The sequence below is a fragment of the Prosopis cineraria genome, unplaced genomic scaffold, assembly GCF_029017545.1.
Source record: "Prosopis cineraria cultivar Desert tree isolate PC_DT_omini unplaced genomic scaffold, ASM2901754v1 PC14, whole genome shotgun sequence".
Classification (NCBI taxonomy): Eukaryota; Viridiplantae; Streptophyta; class Magnoliopsida; order Fabales; family Fabaceae; genus Prosopis; species Prosopis cineraria.
Window position 1 is genome coordinate 7,680,818 of NW_026555345.1, and position 15,244 is coordinate 7,696,061.

At 33.0% G+C, this 15,244-nt stretch overlaps 1 protein-coding gene across 5 annotated transcripts; it reads right to left on the reverse strand.

Annotated features, from left to right (window-relative positions):
• Positions 1 to 4,304: 4,304 nt before the first annotated feature.
• LOC129293033 (uncharacterized) lies at positions 4,305 to 12,351 on the reverse strand. Of its 5 annotated transcripts, none has more exons than XM_054930834.1 (6): positions 11,677 to 12,350; positions 8,447 to 8,483; positions 6,697 to 6,933; positions 6,564 to 6,611; positions 6,110 to 6,190; positions 4,305 to 4,554 (listed from the first exon to the last, which is right to left on the reverse strand). In XM_054930834.1, exons 1-6 carry the CDS (start codon positions 11,979 to 11,981, stop codon positions 4,429 to 4,431), a joined length of 834 nt encoding a protein of 277 aa, XP_054786809.1. In that variant the 5' UTR covers positions 11,982 to 12,350; the 3' UTR covers positions 4,305 to 4,428. The 5 variants fall into 5 exon arrangements, with proteins under 5 accessions (XP_054786809.1, XP_054786810.1, XP_054786811.1 ...); XM_054930835.1 differs by lacking the exon at positions 4,305 to 4,554 and adding an exon at positions 4,928 to 4,999 and having other exon boundaries at positions 11,677 to 12,349; XM_054930836.1 differs by lacking the exon at positions 4,305 to 4,554 and adding an exon at positions 5,111 to 5,506 and having other exon boundaries at positions 11,677 to 12,349.
• Positions 12,352 to 15,244: the final 2,893 nt, after the last annotated feature.

The window sequence follows — 15,244 nt, forward strand, 5'->3', positions numbered from 1 at the left end:
TGGCATTGATTGTGAATGCAATGTAGGTGATATGTTTGGAGATACTGAAGGAATATCATTATGTCAAAGTGAGTGGGACATTGATTTGGACTATTTAAACTCACCATCTCCTCCTCAAAAAATGGCAACAGCTGATGCTGAATGAAGTTTAGTTGTGTAGAGTATTCCAACCCCCATGGTAGAGATGAATGCTGCAAAGTATTGCACAAGTATTGCATAAATATAGCCTCGCCCACAAGTTTGCGTATAACTTCCTTTAGAATGACAAAAAGCCTGGTACAAGTGGTCTGAGTGATTCGGCATCCTTAAACTTCTTACTGCTACCATTGACAAGCCGACCTCTAAGGAGGCCATGTAATAAGACGATAGAATCTCAATTCCAAAATAAGAAAGTTCACCATTGTTAAAGGTGTGGAGAAGGTAGTTATACACACAGGACTTGCAAGAACCCAAATCTGGCTTGATAAAATTGGCCATCATGTTTATATTTTAGTACATATATAGTACTACAATCTTTTTGGTAAATGGAAGTGCAACTTTTGATTACACAAGCAACTTATAACTGTATTTTTTTGGAATTGGTTTCTATAATTTGTTTGTGCATATCAATAATCAAAGTTGAGGTGGTATATTTTGCTATAAATTTCATAAGGATACTTGGTGCATCGATGACAAGTACTAGTATCAAATTTTGTTTGAATATTTTAGTAATTGACAGTATATATGTAATGGGTTGTTGTCAATATACAATATCCTCTTGTCAAATTGTTAACATATGCATAATGCTTGCAAATTATAGCCAAGTTAAAAATTATTGGGGGCGGATTTTTTGTTGTCAATATACAATGTCCTCTTGTCAAAAAACGAATGGGTTGTTATTAACATATGCGTTAACAATTGCAAATTGTAGCCAAGTTAGAACCTTTGGGGGCAAATTTCTTGTTGTCAATATACAATATCTTCTTGTCAAAAAATGAATGGGTTGTTGCTAACATATACGTAACGCTTGCAAATTCTAGCTAAGTTAGCTCATAATAGCTGCATGTCATTTGCATTAATAGAACTTGTCAATATACAAAAAGTGTATGGAAAGGTAGCTAACTACATTGGTCAAACTATAAGTACCATAACAATTAGCTTCTTGTCATCATCGTTAAAAAAGGTTCTCAATCGAAATGAAACACTTACATAATATCACCATATAATGAAATCAACATTGCCTTTTTTTGGATGTGTTATGTAAGATCAATTTAAGGATGTCTATAGAGACCTCATTTCTTGGATAGTCTACTAGCCACCATACTAGGTCACATCTCATAACAGCCAATTCTTCAGCGATATATTTAAGCATAGTTACTTGTTCCTAGTCTTTATGGTCTGTGTTGCCACAATTTAAACTATATGATCACATGAAGCCCATAATCAATTCTACATAAACATGGACAGTGTGGTCAGTTAATAAAGCAAGTGAAAATTCTTTAACATAAACAATACTCACGTGTTATCTTGTATTTGAACTTTAGGATAGATAATTTTTGCATTCAGATCTAGGTCAAATGATGCCTCAAGGTCAAGCTTAACATGCCTTAAAATTTCAATAAAGTACATCCTCTACATAAATAAATGTTTTACCATTAAGTAATGCTTCAAACTAAATGATCTATAAAAATTGTCAAATGAAGAGAGACATACACAAGCAATAGCCATCATTTCTTGCCCACAAGTTCTTAGATCTTTTTTTTTTTACCCTTCTTCAGTAAATCTAGGACATAAAATTGAAGGGTTATTAGATCCATCACAAGGCAAAACCAATGGTTGTCTATGATAATTGGTGCAAATATATAATTACAATCTCCTATGTTATAGCCAATGTTTTCAAAATTGGACCGAACATTGAACTGAAAAAGTCAGCGGTTCACGGTTTGCATGGTTCAATCGGGTTGGACCAATGGTCTAACCGGTGATATAATAATTAAATTAAAAAAATTATATATGTATATAATAATCTAAATATAAGATATACATATGAAATTGCTATTTAACTTAAAAAAATTAAATATTTTAAGTTTATCATGACTTAACAAGCTACATAATATAACATAATATCAAATGATTAAAAAAATTAGTCATTTTTTAAAAAAAATTTGATAAAAAAAAGTTTTTTTAAATAATTCAGTTTTTGAAAACCAAATCCAATTCTTGGCTTGATTTCGATTCCCAATCCGATCACCAGTTCAAAACAGCTCAACCCCTAAAACGCCTTTTTCCTCTGAACCAGACCAGAAACCAAACTGATCGACGGTCGAACAAGTCCGACCATCCGGTCCGGTCCAGTTTTAAAAACACTGGTTATAGCCAATATTGTCTGAATTTATTTTATTCAAGTGGCTAGCCAGAGTCCTAGCTTTTGGACTCCTTATCATGGTCTCCTATAAAAATAGTATATTGTCAACAAATATAGTAAACTACTCCAGAATAGTTACAGTTGTATACCAATGAATTATTACTAACCATAAACTCTAAGTCAAATATTTGTCACTTAAAAACATAAAAGACTTTTGTTATTTTTCCATGATTACTTGTCAATGTAGTAAAGGGACTTGTTAGAAAATTTATCATTATATACTACCCTACTCTTATCAATAATCTAAGGAATCTTATTAATTCACCAATTGAAATTGTCAAAACACTAAAGGGACTTGTCACAACATTTATCATTATATACTACCCTACTCTTGTCAATAACATAAGGGATTTTGTTAATTCATAAATTGAAGTTGTTACTCAATCATAAACTTGCAAAACATAAATGACTCTTGTTATTTCCCTATGATTACTTGTCAATATAGTAAAGGGACTTGTCAAAATATTTATCATCATATACTACCCTACTCTTATCAATAACATAAGAGATCTTGTTAGTCCATGAATGGAAGTCGTCAAAACATTAAAGGGATTTGTTAGAACATTTATCATTATATACTACCCTTAACTTGTCAATAATATAACGAATCTTGTTAATTCACGAATTGAAATCATTACTCAGTGATACACTTATCAAAACACTAAAGACTCTTGTTATTTTGCCATGGCCAGTTGTCAATATAATAGAGGGACTTGTTAATTAATGATTGTAAGTTGTTATTCAATTATACGCTTGTCAAACACTCAAGGCTCTTGTTATTTCAACATGGTTAATTATGAATGTTCTAAAAGGATTTGTTCGAGTCTAAGTTTTCATTTTTCTACCCTCATCTTGTCAATACAATAAGGGAGCTTGTTAATTTACCAATGGAAATTGTTATCATGCATATAAAGCAACAGTCAACAAATACATAAATGACATAACTCAGCACGCAGATTGAAATAACACCAACAAATCACTTAACTAGATTGTTTTAACTAAGGTGGAGGTATAGGACAATGAATACCTCTAAAAAAAATGAAATCCATCTTACCATTTACCCATGACCCTTCTTCACCTCCAACAATGCTGAGCACAACCACCTTTAATGGTTCACAATGACTGACAGCCAAATCTTCAACCACCAATAATGCTGTCAAAGAATGACCCTTATAATGTCATACATAAATAAGAAAAGCGATTTCATCATGGGAAGTTGGAGAAGAAGCTGCTTCTAACAATTACCATGGTGGGGGTATCATGAGGGCAATGATGAGGGCAACTTGTTCAACGTATGGGGTAGAGTGAGCTTCATGAGGGTTCCAGCATGGGTTTTAGTTATTATTTTAAATTAAAGGGTATTTTAATCTTTTCACTTATGAAATTAATATGTAAGAAAGACCAGAGGACTATAGAGCAAATATAAAATCATTTGGTCCTTTGGTGGTATAAATTTTATACAGTGGTCCTCGAATGCTATTTTTTCTAAAAAATAAAAAAAATAAAAAACTCCCCACCATCTCCAATGAAAGACCTTGGGTCTATAGTCTATACAGAAGTTTCAAAATCATTTGGACCTGACATGTGATTATTGTCTTTGTTGAGGCCCTAATTGATATTCTCTCGATAGTGTAATATTCTCCTATTGTTAGATATTTTTATTTTTGATCTTGTTAACAAGTCTTACTATAAATAGTGGAAAAGAGTAGATGTTACAATCTTTTTTATATGGCTATTTAATTTGGCCAAATTTGTGTATTGCTGTGCATAATTAAAAGTAACTCTTCTAAAAATATTTTCTATATTTGCAAATGTTCAAACTCGAAATTTTGTGTTTCGATAATCATAACTCCTTTCAAAAAAACTAACCTTAAGATAAGTATACTTGGATGTTTTGTGATAAATTTAAAAATATAATCATAAATTTTGTTTTTTAAGATGCATAAAAATATTGGAAACAAGGACAGGTAGAGTATAATTTTCATTTTTGTGTGATTAAGTATGAATCAGGAAACTAGACGTGGCTAATGGTTCAGTGACTTTGACGGAAGTCCTGAAGTGGTCAACAAGTAAATTAAAACCAAGGATGTGCATAAATAAAACGATGACTCTGCCTTCAATCGTGTTGAAAAGGCAGTATAAAAGGGGGCCTGCAAGGAGAAAAAATTGATCAGATGGAATGCCAGCAAACAACGCGCTAAATTATGACTTTGACGCCAACATCACATCACCAACTGCAAATTTAGAGTCTTGATTCCGTCTAGTGATTGTCCAAGACAGAGTAGCAGCATGAAAATGCCAAGGTAATTAGAATATGCCAAAAAAAAAACTGAGTAATAATTTAAATGGAGGAAGAAGGGGGAAAAAACACTACATGCATGCAGCAAGACCACGAAACTCATGGAGGAGAGAACCAAAATGTCACTCAATATATTCATTTGGAATTGGTTTGATTACTAGAGGGAAAGTGGCATCAGAATACCTCCCAAATATAACTTGTAGATAATTTATTCTGGACGTGCCTTGTACAAGAGACCATCAAATTAAGCATTTTTCCCTTCCTATACCTATCATCAACATGACCAGTGCCGCCATCTGTACTGTCCAGGAGCTTTTGCAAGATCAATAGTCATTTCAATTGCTCAAAAACCATAAATAGTATGAAACTGTTATGAGGATAAGCTCAAAAAAAGAATTCATCCCCAAAAAACTAATTTTTTGTAAGTACAAGTTCAAATAAAGAATCTATCTCAAAAAATTAGCCTGTTCTTGTTAAAGAGAGAGAACCTCTAAAACTTACAAAATATATTTTTCTTGTGAAGCTCCCCAGTATAAAACTCAAAACAGAAACCCAAAATCCAATGCTAACTTACACTGTTAATTCCTTTTATAATATTGCTCACTTTTCGGAGCTCACTAGGTAGGAAAATATAATTAAACTGGTATTCTTTTATAATATTCCTCATTTTTAGGAGCACACTAGGTAGGAAAGTAAAGATCAATTGAATAAGGATTTCATCAACACGGTAGAAAGTTGCATTGACTAGAAGATAATTATATCCCCCCAGCAGTATAATTTAGTAAGCTCTCTTGAAAAGATACCTGACACAATTTTTACAGAACAAATTGATGAGCTTAGTAATTGCATTTAGATCGAGCTGTTGGTATTACAAAACGTACAGATACACATTACTCTCAATCATTGTAACATACAGACAGCAGGATTACGAACCTAAAGCAGAAAAGAACACCGAAATCTCACTCAATATATTCATTTAGAATTGGTATGATTCCTTGGAGGGGAGGGATTAGAATACCTGCCTAGTATTGCTTGTAGATAATTTATTCTGGATATGGTTTGTGTATAAGAAACTACCAAATTATGCCTTTTTTCCTCCTAAACCTATCAACATGGTCAGTGCTCATTCGAGATTTTTCTGGTTTGTTTGATTTTTTAGACTTCTCAAGACGGCTATCTAAACTGTTTCTAGAAGCTTCTGGCAAATCAGCAACCAAATCAATTGTATCTGAAGCTCCACTTTCAGATTCTTTGGCAGCATTGCTTTGGTTCTCAGTTTTTTCTGCTGTATCCTTCCGGGAACCATTTGCGGTTGCTTTAGAATTGCTAATTGTCTGTACAAATTTCTTTAGATGTTTAATGAATTCTGGGTAAAGCTCTAGATTACAATGTCCCCCACCACTTACCCATAAGGGTTCATATTTTTCCTTGCAAAGCTCCCAAAGCTGCTTCCCATGGGAACAATCTACAACTTCATCTGCTGTTCCCTGACCATAAAAAGAAAAGATTGTCATCTTCAGTAGTTTACAACAAGGCCTAAAGAGAAAAAGAATCTGGACGAGAAACGTAGAAAAGAGAGTATGGGGAAAGAAGTCAAAATGGTATTGGAAGAACAAATCAAGGATAGCATCCTAACCTAATAGATAACTAAGTATGTTCTGCTCTCTGGTTAAAACTTCCTTTAAACATAAACAAGGCATTGAATCTAGTGGTTAAATTAGTTGATAACTGAAAGGAAACCAGATGCATTAGCAATCAAAGCTTGGTGGATCACTTGAATAATTGTTTATCTAAAATTGTTAAATCTAAAAGAAACACCAAAAATATTATTTGTTACAAGTAAGACAGAGGACCACTTACGTGTATAACCAAAACTGGACAGTTCACCATGCCAATTTTGTCAATATTCTGAATTAAAAAAAATATTGCATAAGCCTCCATCTGTGGAATAAAACAGATTGGAACATAGGAGTATTTGGTAAGAAAAGTCAACCTTGTAAATATCAAACCAGTATGTTCGTTTTACAGGATACAGTACTCTCAGCCCAGACAAAATTGGACTGTGCAAGACCACACCTCTCAGCCCTGGCATACGTGAAGCAAGATCAACTGTGGGTCCACTCCCAACAGATTGACCATACAATATCAATTGTTCATCTTTCACACCATATTGCTCTTTTAAGCATTTATAAGCAGCATCAATATCTGCGTATGTATTATATTCAGTTGGCTGTTTCAACAGACAAAAGATAGATGTTAACTTGCAGGCAAGAATGTAAAACTTGCTTCTTGTTGTCGTCACAAAATCAACAGACAATATGATAGTCAGACAATATAATATTCCTTTAATGAAGAAATGGTAAAGCAACAAATGGGGAGAACCGGAGAGGAATCATGCAGATTCCATAAATTGTTTTCCCATTAGAAGAGTCAATTATAAATCCAAAGAAATGTAAATGGTGGCAAGAAAATTGCTTCCATTAAAGGAACTTGGACACTCGAGATGTCATAAAAGTTTTCACGATTACTGAGATAGTATCCTTAAATGAGATGCACCCTCAGAATTACGAAGGCTCGTGATAAAGTGGATTAAACTAAATTTTTATGCATTTTGTCCCAATTCATTTCAAGACAGAAGCATGACAGTAAATGTCAGCAACACTTGTTTGGTTTCTGACTGCATTGATGCAATAGAAAACATCCCAAATAGACAGAAATACTACAATGATGAGGATCTCCTACTTCCTTGACTAGAATAACCCCTCATAAAGAACAACGTATTTTGCAAAAGAATTTTTGTGTACTAACTTTCTTGACCAAACACAGGAACAGGATGGTTGTGTCAACTGCTAGAAATCAAGAGTAAGGAATCAATCTGAAGAAGGTCATAAGGTACAAGTTCTACGGTGATGTTTTTCTCTAGATGACTACTTATTTCAACAGGCTTTCCTTGGCCAGTTGGCCCTAGAAGTACTTTCAAGGTTTTAAAACAGTTCCAAGTCCAATTTGTCGGTTTGTGCATTTCTGTAAAAATAAAAAATGGCATGATGATGATGATGTAACCATTGTGAAAATATCAAAATGACAGAGATCAACAAAATATCGATGAGAAGGCGATCATAAAATAGGGAATCTCAAGGAGGGGCAACATACTTTTGGCAGCTAAGTTAAGCCTTCTGCAGACTGGGCCGTGATATAGTGAAGGCACATTATGAAGATAGAAATACAGGGTGTGGAAGTAAGAGACAAGAGAATCAACCATGCATATAATCACCAAAAACAATTACTCATAAAAGATTGAAATTCTAGTATATAATCTCTAAATATAGCAACCTGAAATGATATTCTTTTATGTGGTATAAGAGTTACAAACTTATAACTGGAATAGCCCGACTAGGGATAGGAAACCTTATTTAATATGAAAACTAATCTAATCAAATCCACAATTACTGGAATCCGAAGTTATGAGTAAGAATCCTAACTAATAAATTGATAACATCTTTTCTTTCTATATCAATTTACCAATCAAGGGAAGACACAATGTGGAAGAAAATGAAAAAAAGAATAATATAAGCAACAAAGAATGAATAGAAAACTGTTGTTATAAATCAAATTATGGGAGAATATGTTGAAAGATTTTTTTTTTTTAAAAGTAAATTTAATAGACATAAAGAACGCAGATAATAATTCTGTCTAAAGAATTAATGTCTTATATTTTAAAGGTGTAAAGTTGAGCAAGCTACCTTTCCTGTCGACTGTCCATAGCCAGAGTAATCATAACTGCAGACAATAGCAATATGAAGAGTTAGTTACAAATAATCTGAAGGCAGGAAAAAACAGTACTGGTGATTAGATGGTGCTTCCAAATATATGATAAATTTAAAATATGATATTTGTGAGTAACAAGAGCATCCCCAAATGGATTTTGCATTTGAAGAACAAGGATTCCCTATGAGCACTTCTTTTCCAACCAAGTAAATTACACTAACCTCCTCTGAAGTTTGACCAAATTATTACACTTTATACCCCTATTGTTAGACAATTTACATTTGGCTCCCCTAACATCTTTATATATTGTAGAAACCTCCCCTCCAATGTAGTTTCTGTTAAAAAATGTTTACTTATAGGACAATGAGAGTGCCATTTTACTTTTTAATATAATAGTAAATACAGTTAAATTGATGTTAAGCTTTAACATGGAAGTTGGAACTGTGATTTTATTCTCAAAATGACACTGAAAACATTCAAGTCTCTCCCCCCCTCTCTCTCTATATATATATATATTCTACAGAAAGTTAACTTCATTGACACAACATGATTTGGAAAGAAGCTTATTGCAATTTCTAAAACAAAAAGGGTATCCTGAGTAATCTATCCGAAACTTTAGGAGTTTAGTCTAATTTACTCCCAATATCATAAAATAATATAAAGAAATTGTAGACATATACATTTTTTTTTTGGAGCATTAAACTAGGCACTCAAAATCCAAATAAAATAACGTAAAAGAGATGCAGAATGAGTAATCTATGGTTGCTCTCTATAACTGATATCATAGATAAGGGTATACACTGACACAAATTTACAAAACATTATGAATTAATGCCAGTATACTCAAGCTTCATGCCTTTAGGCTCTATTTGGATAAATGCAGGAGCAAAAGGGAGGGGGCTTTGGGCAGGTGGCACACATAGAATTGCTTCTTGATCATGACCGCATGTGAAGTTGCCTGATCATTTGTAAGAGACAGTAGTAACACATCATTTTCTGGAGTTTGATATTTAAGTTTAAGCATAGTTGAATGATTTAATATCATCTAATACATTGTTAATAGACAAAATCTCTGAAAGCTTAGTGTCTACAGTATTTAAAGCACCTAGAATTCCTTCTTAATTATGACCGCATGTGAAGTTGTTGACCACTCGTGACAGATAGTATCAACCCATCCTACTTTCCTATCATTTTTTGTAGTTTAATATATTAGCATAGTTGAATGATTTAATGTAGAGGACCATAGAGGTAACTATCATTATGCACACTGCATGCAATAATAAATTGTCACAGATGATGCATTTTTAACATAAAAATTGAGCTTAAACTTTTATTGTTTTTTCCCCCTAAAATAAGTCATTCAAAACTGCAGATCAATGTGGATTCATCTGTTCACAGTCATGTCTTAAAGCATAACCACTGTCTTTGTTAACATGCAAGATAGGCCAGTGAATTTATCTCATCAAGAAAATGTGCAGTTGAATTTAAACGTCTCCTCAAGTGATGCTTTTTACTTTTTCGAGTACCAAATTTGGATGGTTGCTTCTCTGGCAAGAAAGGGAATTCCTTATGCTCAGCAGTTAGACAAAAAAGGTCCAGTTGAAACATACATACCACAAACTTGTCCCTAATGATACATTGTATATCAATCTGTTATCCGTTCAAATCTAACCAGGCTTTCAAAGGCATTACTAACCATTTCAATGTGAAAAACTTGCCTGTGACAGGAAAATTTTGCTTTAACACATCAAATTTGTCCCAAAGAAGGTGTCATTCAGCAGATTAGTTCAGCCATATAAAAGCATTTTCTCAATTGGATGCCATTGAAAATAATTGCTTACATCTAACCTATCTGTTTATGGGGCTAAAACATTAAATCCCAAGATGAGAATAGAAATGGATAATCAAGAATGTTCTATTAAAACATGAAAACACACACACACACTATCCATACTACTGCTAAAATAGTACAACAACAACAACAACAACAACAACAAGCCTTTATCTCACTAGGTGGGGTCGGGATTGCAAGACGCCATTGTGTTCTATCATTTATCAAGCTTTTAGGAATATTATTAATTAAGAGATCGCGTTCAATAACTTTCAAGAGCGTTCTCTTAGGCCTTCCTCTACCTCTCTTAATCGGACTCAAAGTTATTTAAGTGGCGTACTACTGCTAAAATAGTACGCCACTTAAATGGTCTAACAACATTTGTGTCAACTTCATCTCTCCTCTAGTAACCATAGTCCAAATTCCAAAGTAATTTGTCCCCTGTCTGGTTTACAAATTGATTTATTTCTTTGTTTTCAGATTTAGTGGAACAAGAGAAATATAATGACATGTACACTTAACAATTAATGAACAACCTCAGCCTTCCAAATCATATAATGATTTAGGAATTTCAACTAACTAATTTCATGTAATGTTAGCACCTATAAGCCCATCTACTACCATCCTTAATAACAAAAATGCACTAAATAAGAACATAGCAAACTATAAGCGGATCAAAAAAGCACTAGCTGGACTTCTTCCTTGCATATTCATTTAACCCAACAGCACAAACATCATGAGAAGGGAAACCAAATTGATCCACCAACAGGTACACTATGTAAGCAGAAGCAGCCCAATGCTCCTAGCAAGTATGAGGCTGTGATCTGCTAATAAGAAGGCAACCGAACTTCCAATGTCAGACCCAGGTTCAAGTGTACAAGGTAATCCTTGACTTTCACAGAGCTTATAACTTCGGTAATTAAATGTGCTATTACTGTAGCAGCAACATGGAGACAGTAAATACTTCAATCTTTAACGTTATTGCCCCAGTTATAGTATTGTGACTATCATTTATCTGAAGATCCTAGAAACCTTCATGCTACTTCTTTCATTAGCAGAGCAATCAAACACGTTATTTCGAACTTAAACCACACAATACTTGCACGATCATAGGGGGAACCGATAAATCCAAGCTTACTTATAGGACGAACTCCTCCCCAAGGCCATTCTAGCACAGTACGATATTCAAGACATCATTAAAAAGTGAAATTTCAAAATGAAGCAATCAAGATGATTCATATATTTAGGAGCATCTATCCATGCATCACCCAAGAAATATTATCTTAGTTCTTCTAATCTAGAGTAAAAGCTAAAAGGTAATTAGATATTGAGACAGACAAAGCGAGCTCAAATCTCGACAGCAAAGAAAAGTACCCCATAACATTGAGACGAAGCCTGTTGCTCAATTCAACAAAGAGCTCGAACATCTGACCCAAATCAGCGGCATTCCCATGCGAGTAAAGCATGGTACCAGTCGGCTTGCGATGCTTGACATAAACAGCCACGATTTCGTTGCCTCGACGAGTCCGAAGCTTAAGCACGTCAACGTTATCCTTCTTCGGAACCTCCGGAATAGATAATCGACCGTCAATATCCTGGTCAGCGATCACAGTATACGAAGGAGGGTTCGGCGGAAAGAAGGCGAATTTGGCGGCAATTGATGAAGTAACTCCGCCCATATCTTCTTCTAGAGACACATAGACAGAGAATTGCTCAATCCTTGTTGTCCTCTTCGTCTTCAAGGTAAGAAACTGTGGAGATACAAAGAAGAGGAGGAGGAGGAGAAACAGAGAGAGAAGAAGAGAGAAGTGACAGTGGTGGTGGTGGTGGTGGTGGAGGAGGAGGAGGAGGAGAGGACGGCGCGTGGAGTTTGGTAGAGAGAGAGAGGGAAGTGGAATTCGATGTGGAAATCAACTTATGGAAGGGAGGAATCATAGAATTTTCAATTGTTGAGAGAGATAGTATCTTCAATAATCAATCATCAATGTGTTGTAGTTGTCAAGTCATATTTGTGAATTGAGTTTGACCTTTTTCCAAAGTAGATAACTCGATGAACAGGATGATGCAGTTGATTCGTGTTAGTTAGTGAATAACTGAATATGTTCTTGTACCAGCCTGCTTCAATCCAAGGGGAAGAGCTAGATTCTCTTTAAATAAAGGTTTTGAACTCGACAATGAGCAAAATGAGAAAGTTTTTAAACAGTTTTTTTGGCCAGACGATAAATCAATTATTAAGCATTTTAAAATAGCAAAAAAAAATTACATTTTAAATAAAAAATAATTTAGATAAGAATATATTATTTATATAAAAATATGTGTGTGGATAATAAATGTGATTTATATAACTCTATTTATTTGTGTGATGATTAATCATCAATAGAAAATAAATTCTGGCAAAAACTCAATAGATAATAAATAAGAGATTTAATTACTACGTTAATATTTGAAAATGCCCAAACAAATGGAATGTGAGTAATTTAGTTTTTTTTATGAAAATTCAATTAATCTGATGTAACTAAGAAACATTTCCTAAAATTGATCAAAGAATGAAATGGGAGAAAATAATTAGTGAGAATTGAATATAGTGAAAAGGTTAATCTCTCATGACATGATCAAAAAAAAAAATATTTATATTTAGTGTCTAATCATGTCCTAAACATGATTACCTTCAATTAAAAAATAATTGTAAGTAACAAAGAAATGGGCTATTAAATGAGATATGTATTTCACTAAAAAAATAATTGTAAGCAGCGAAAAAAATGGACTATTAAATGAGATATGTATTTCACTCGTTTAAAATTTTGTAGAAAGTCCTAGATGAATTATATTACTTTTGGCTTGTAAATTATCAAACTTCCTACAAATTGTATGTAATATATTGATATTGATATATTAAAAAAATATCAACGTAGAATATATAATAAAGAAAAAATGAAAAAAAAATGCACCTAAAATATGTAAATGAAAATTAAGGACCACAAAAAGTAATAATTATTATGTAGTCTGTAAAAACTTATCTAACATTTTGATTTTTTTTACAAAATGACATACTGCTTTCAGTGACTATTATATATTGAGAAATTACCACTTTGGTTGGGTCATTTTTTATTAAATGACATATTGCTCTCAGTGACTACTATTTTCTTTCTGTAAATTTATTTATCAATCAAGTGCAATTAAAGCAGTTATTTTCAAAAAGAAAATAGTCCTTTTCTAATTCATTTATAAAACAAGAATTTGCCAAGAGGAAGTAATTATTTTCTATTTTATTTTAGTCAATAATTCAACTAAAGTAATGTTTCCTAACATATAATAATCATTGAGTTTTAGTACTTGCACTTAATTGATAAACAAATTTGCATAAAGAAAGTAATCATTTTATATTCTGTTTAACTTAATGGCCCAATTAAAATGGTAATTTCCCAACATATAATAGTCACTAAGAGCAAATATTTCACTTTTGTCAAAAATCGAAATGACAAACAAGTCTTTAGGAACTAAATAATAATTATTGTATTTTGCACTATTTTCAAACTCGAATGTAATAACTTTCATCATTAATCCAACTTAAACTAAAACTAACTAACCCTTGTAACAAAGATCAACCATAGCTGTTATTAAATAAGTAATACCATTAAAAGTATTTAAAAAATCATGGATACCAAAAACATTGTAAAATAATTAATAAAGTAATTGCCTTTTGAAAACATTTAAAATCATAGTACAAGAGTTTGCATAAACATGACAAAATAAATTTAGCATTGAGAAATAGGTCAAACAAGGTCAAAACTAACATTAATGTGAATTGCAGTTGTCCACTATAGCTAAGAGGCCATCTACTACAGCTAGCCTTGCACAACACATCCATCAACCATGAATTCCAACATTTGACATGGCTCAATATATGTCTATCGTGGCATATGATATAGAGATTACTTAACCGTGGCTAATGGCTCTTTCCATCACAGTTAAACACACATCTACCATGATGAAAGCCTCATATCAAAATAAATTTAGGTAGCATTATTCTTCCTAACTTCTAATGTGCCTAATTAGCTGCTTGGAACATCGATTAAGGTGATCAAAGAGCCCAAATATAGCTAGTTCTCCAAACTATCTAATGGCTTTGGTCTTACCTTGATTGATGATAAATGAGGATCTTGAAACACTTAATACCACACAAGCCTTTGTTCTAAAAGTACCCCACTAATTGTCTCCCCTCCATAAAGCCATTCACCAATCACATAAAACTCTAACATGCATTAATTATATATATAATCATGTAAAACTCAAACTATTTAGATTTAAACATTCCTTCTCAACATACACACAATTTCATGGCTAGGCTTCTCCCAAAAACTAAAGGAAACCAATAAAAAATTCCCATTTAAACAATATGGCTACATGCAAATAACTACAATCCAAACATATCAAAACCTAATGTTCACAAATATATGCTTCATTACAGCAAAAAGGCAACTAGAGCTAGTTACAATACAATCCTCTAATGCTTAGCCTTAAAGGCTTCCCCTTTGTTCTTCTCCTTATCATCCCCCAAAAATTATTAATAAATGGGAGTGAGGTTAAACAATCTCAGTAGCCAAATAATTTAATTAAAGCATATTAAAGTGTGGCATTCTTAACAACTAAGTAGATAATGTCATATAAGGCAAACCAATGCATAAATCACAATTACAACATATAATTTTACTATCATGATCAATGCAACACCTTGTACTACTCCTTATATTATTTGACTGAATTCATAAGCTATTATCTCATATAATTCTAACCTATGTAATTGGACAAGCTCAATTGTAAAGGGTTATCCAACCAAAGGCTTCCTCACTCACTCTCAAACTATAGATTCTCCCTACTTGAATTTCAAGATTTCATAAGTTCCCAACCCACATTGTCCTCTTCAAGAACTAGTGATACTAAG

What these genes read in the sequence shown, in the direction of transcription:
- LOC129293033 (XM_054930833.1), bottom strand. Translation starts at nt 11,981, where the DNA reads ATGGGCGGAGTTACTTCATCAATTGCCGCCAAATTCGCCTTCTTTCCG. An exon ending in ATGGACAGTCGACAGGAAAG is followed by an intron (nt 6,934 to 8,446) that starts GTAGCTTGCTCA and finishes CTGTTGAAACAG; the next exon opens with CCAACTGAATATAATACATA. An exon ending in GTCCAGTTTTGGTTATACAC is followed by an intron (nt 6,191 to 6,563) that starts GTAAGTGGTCCT and finishes TTTTATGGTCAG; the next exon opens with GGAACAGCAGATGAAGTTGT.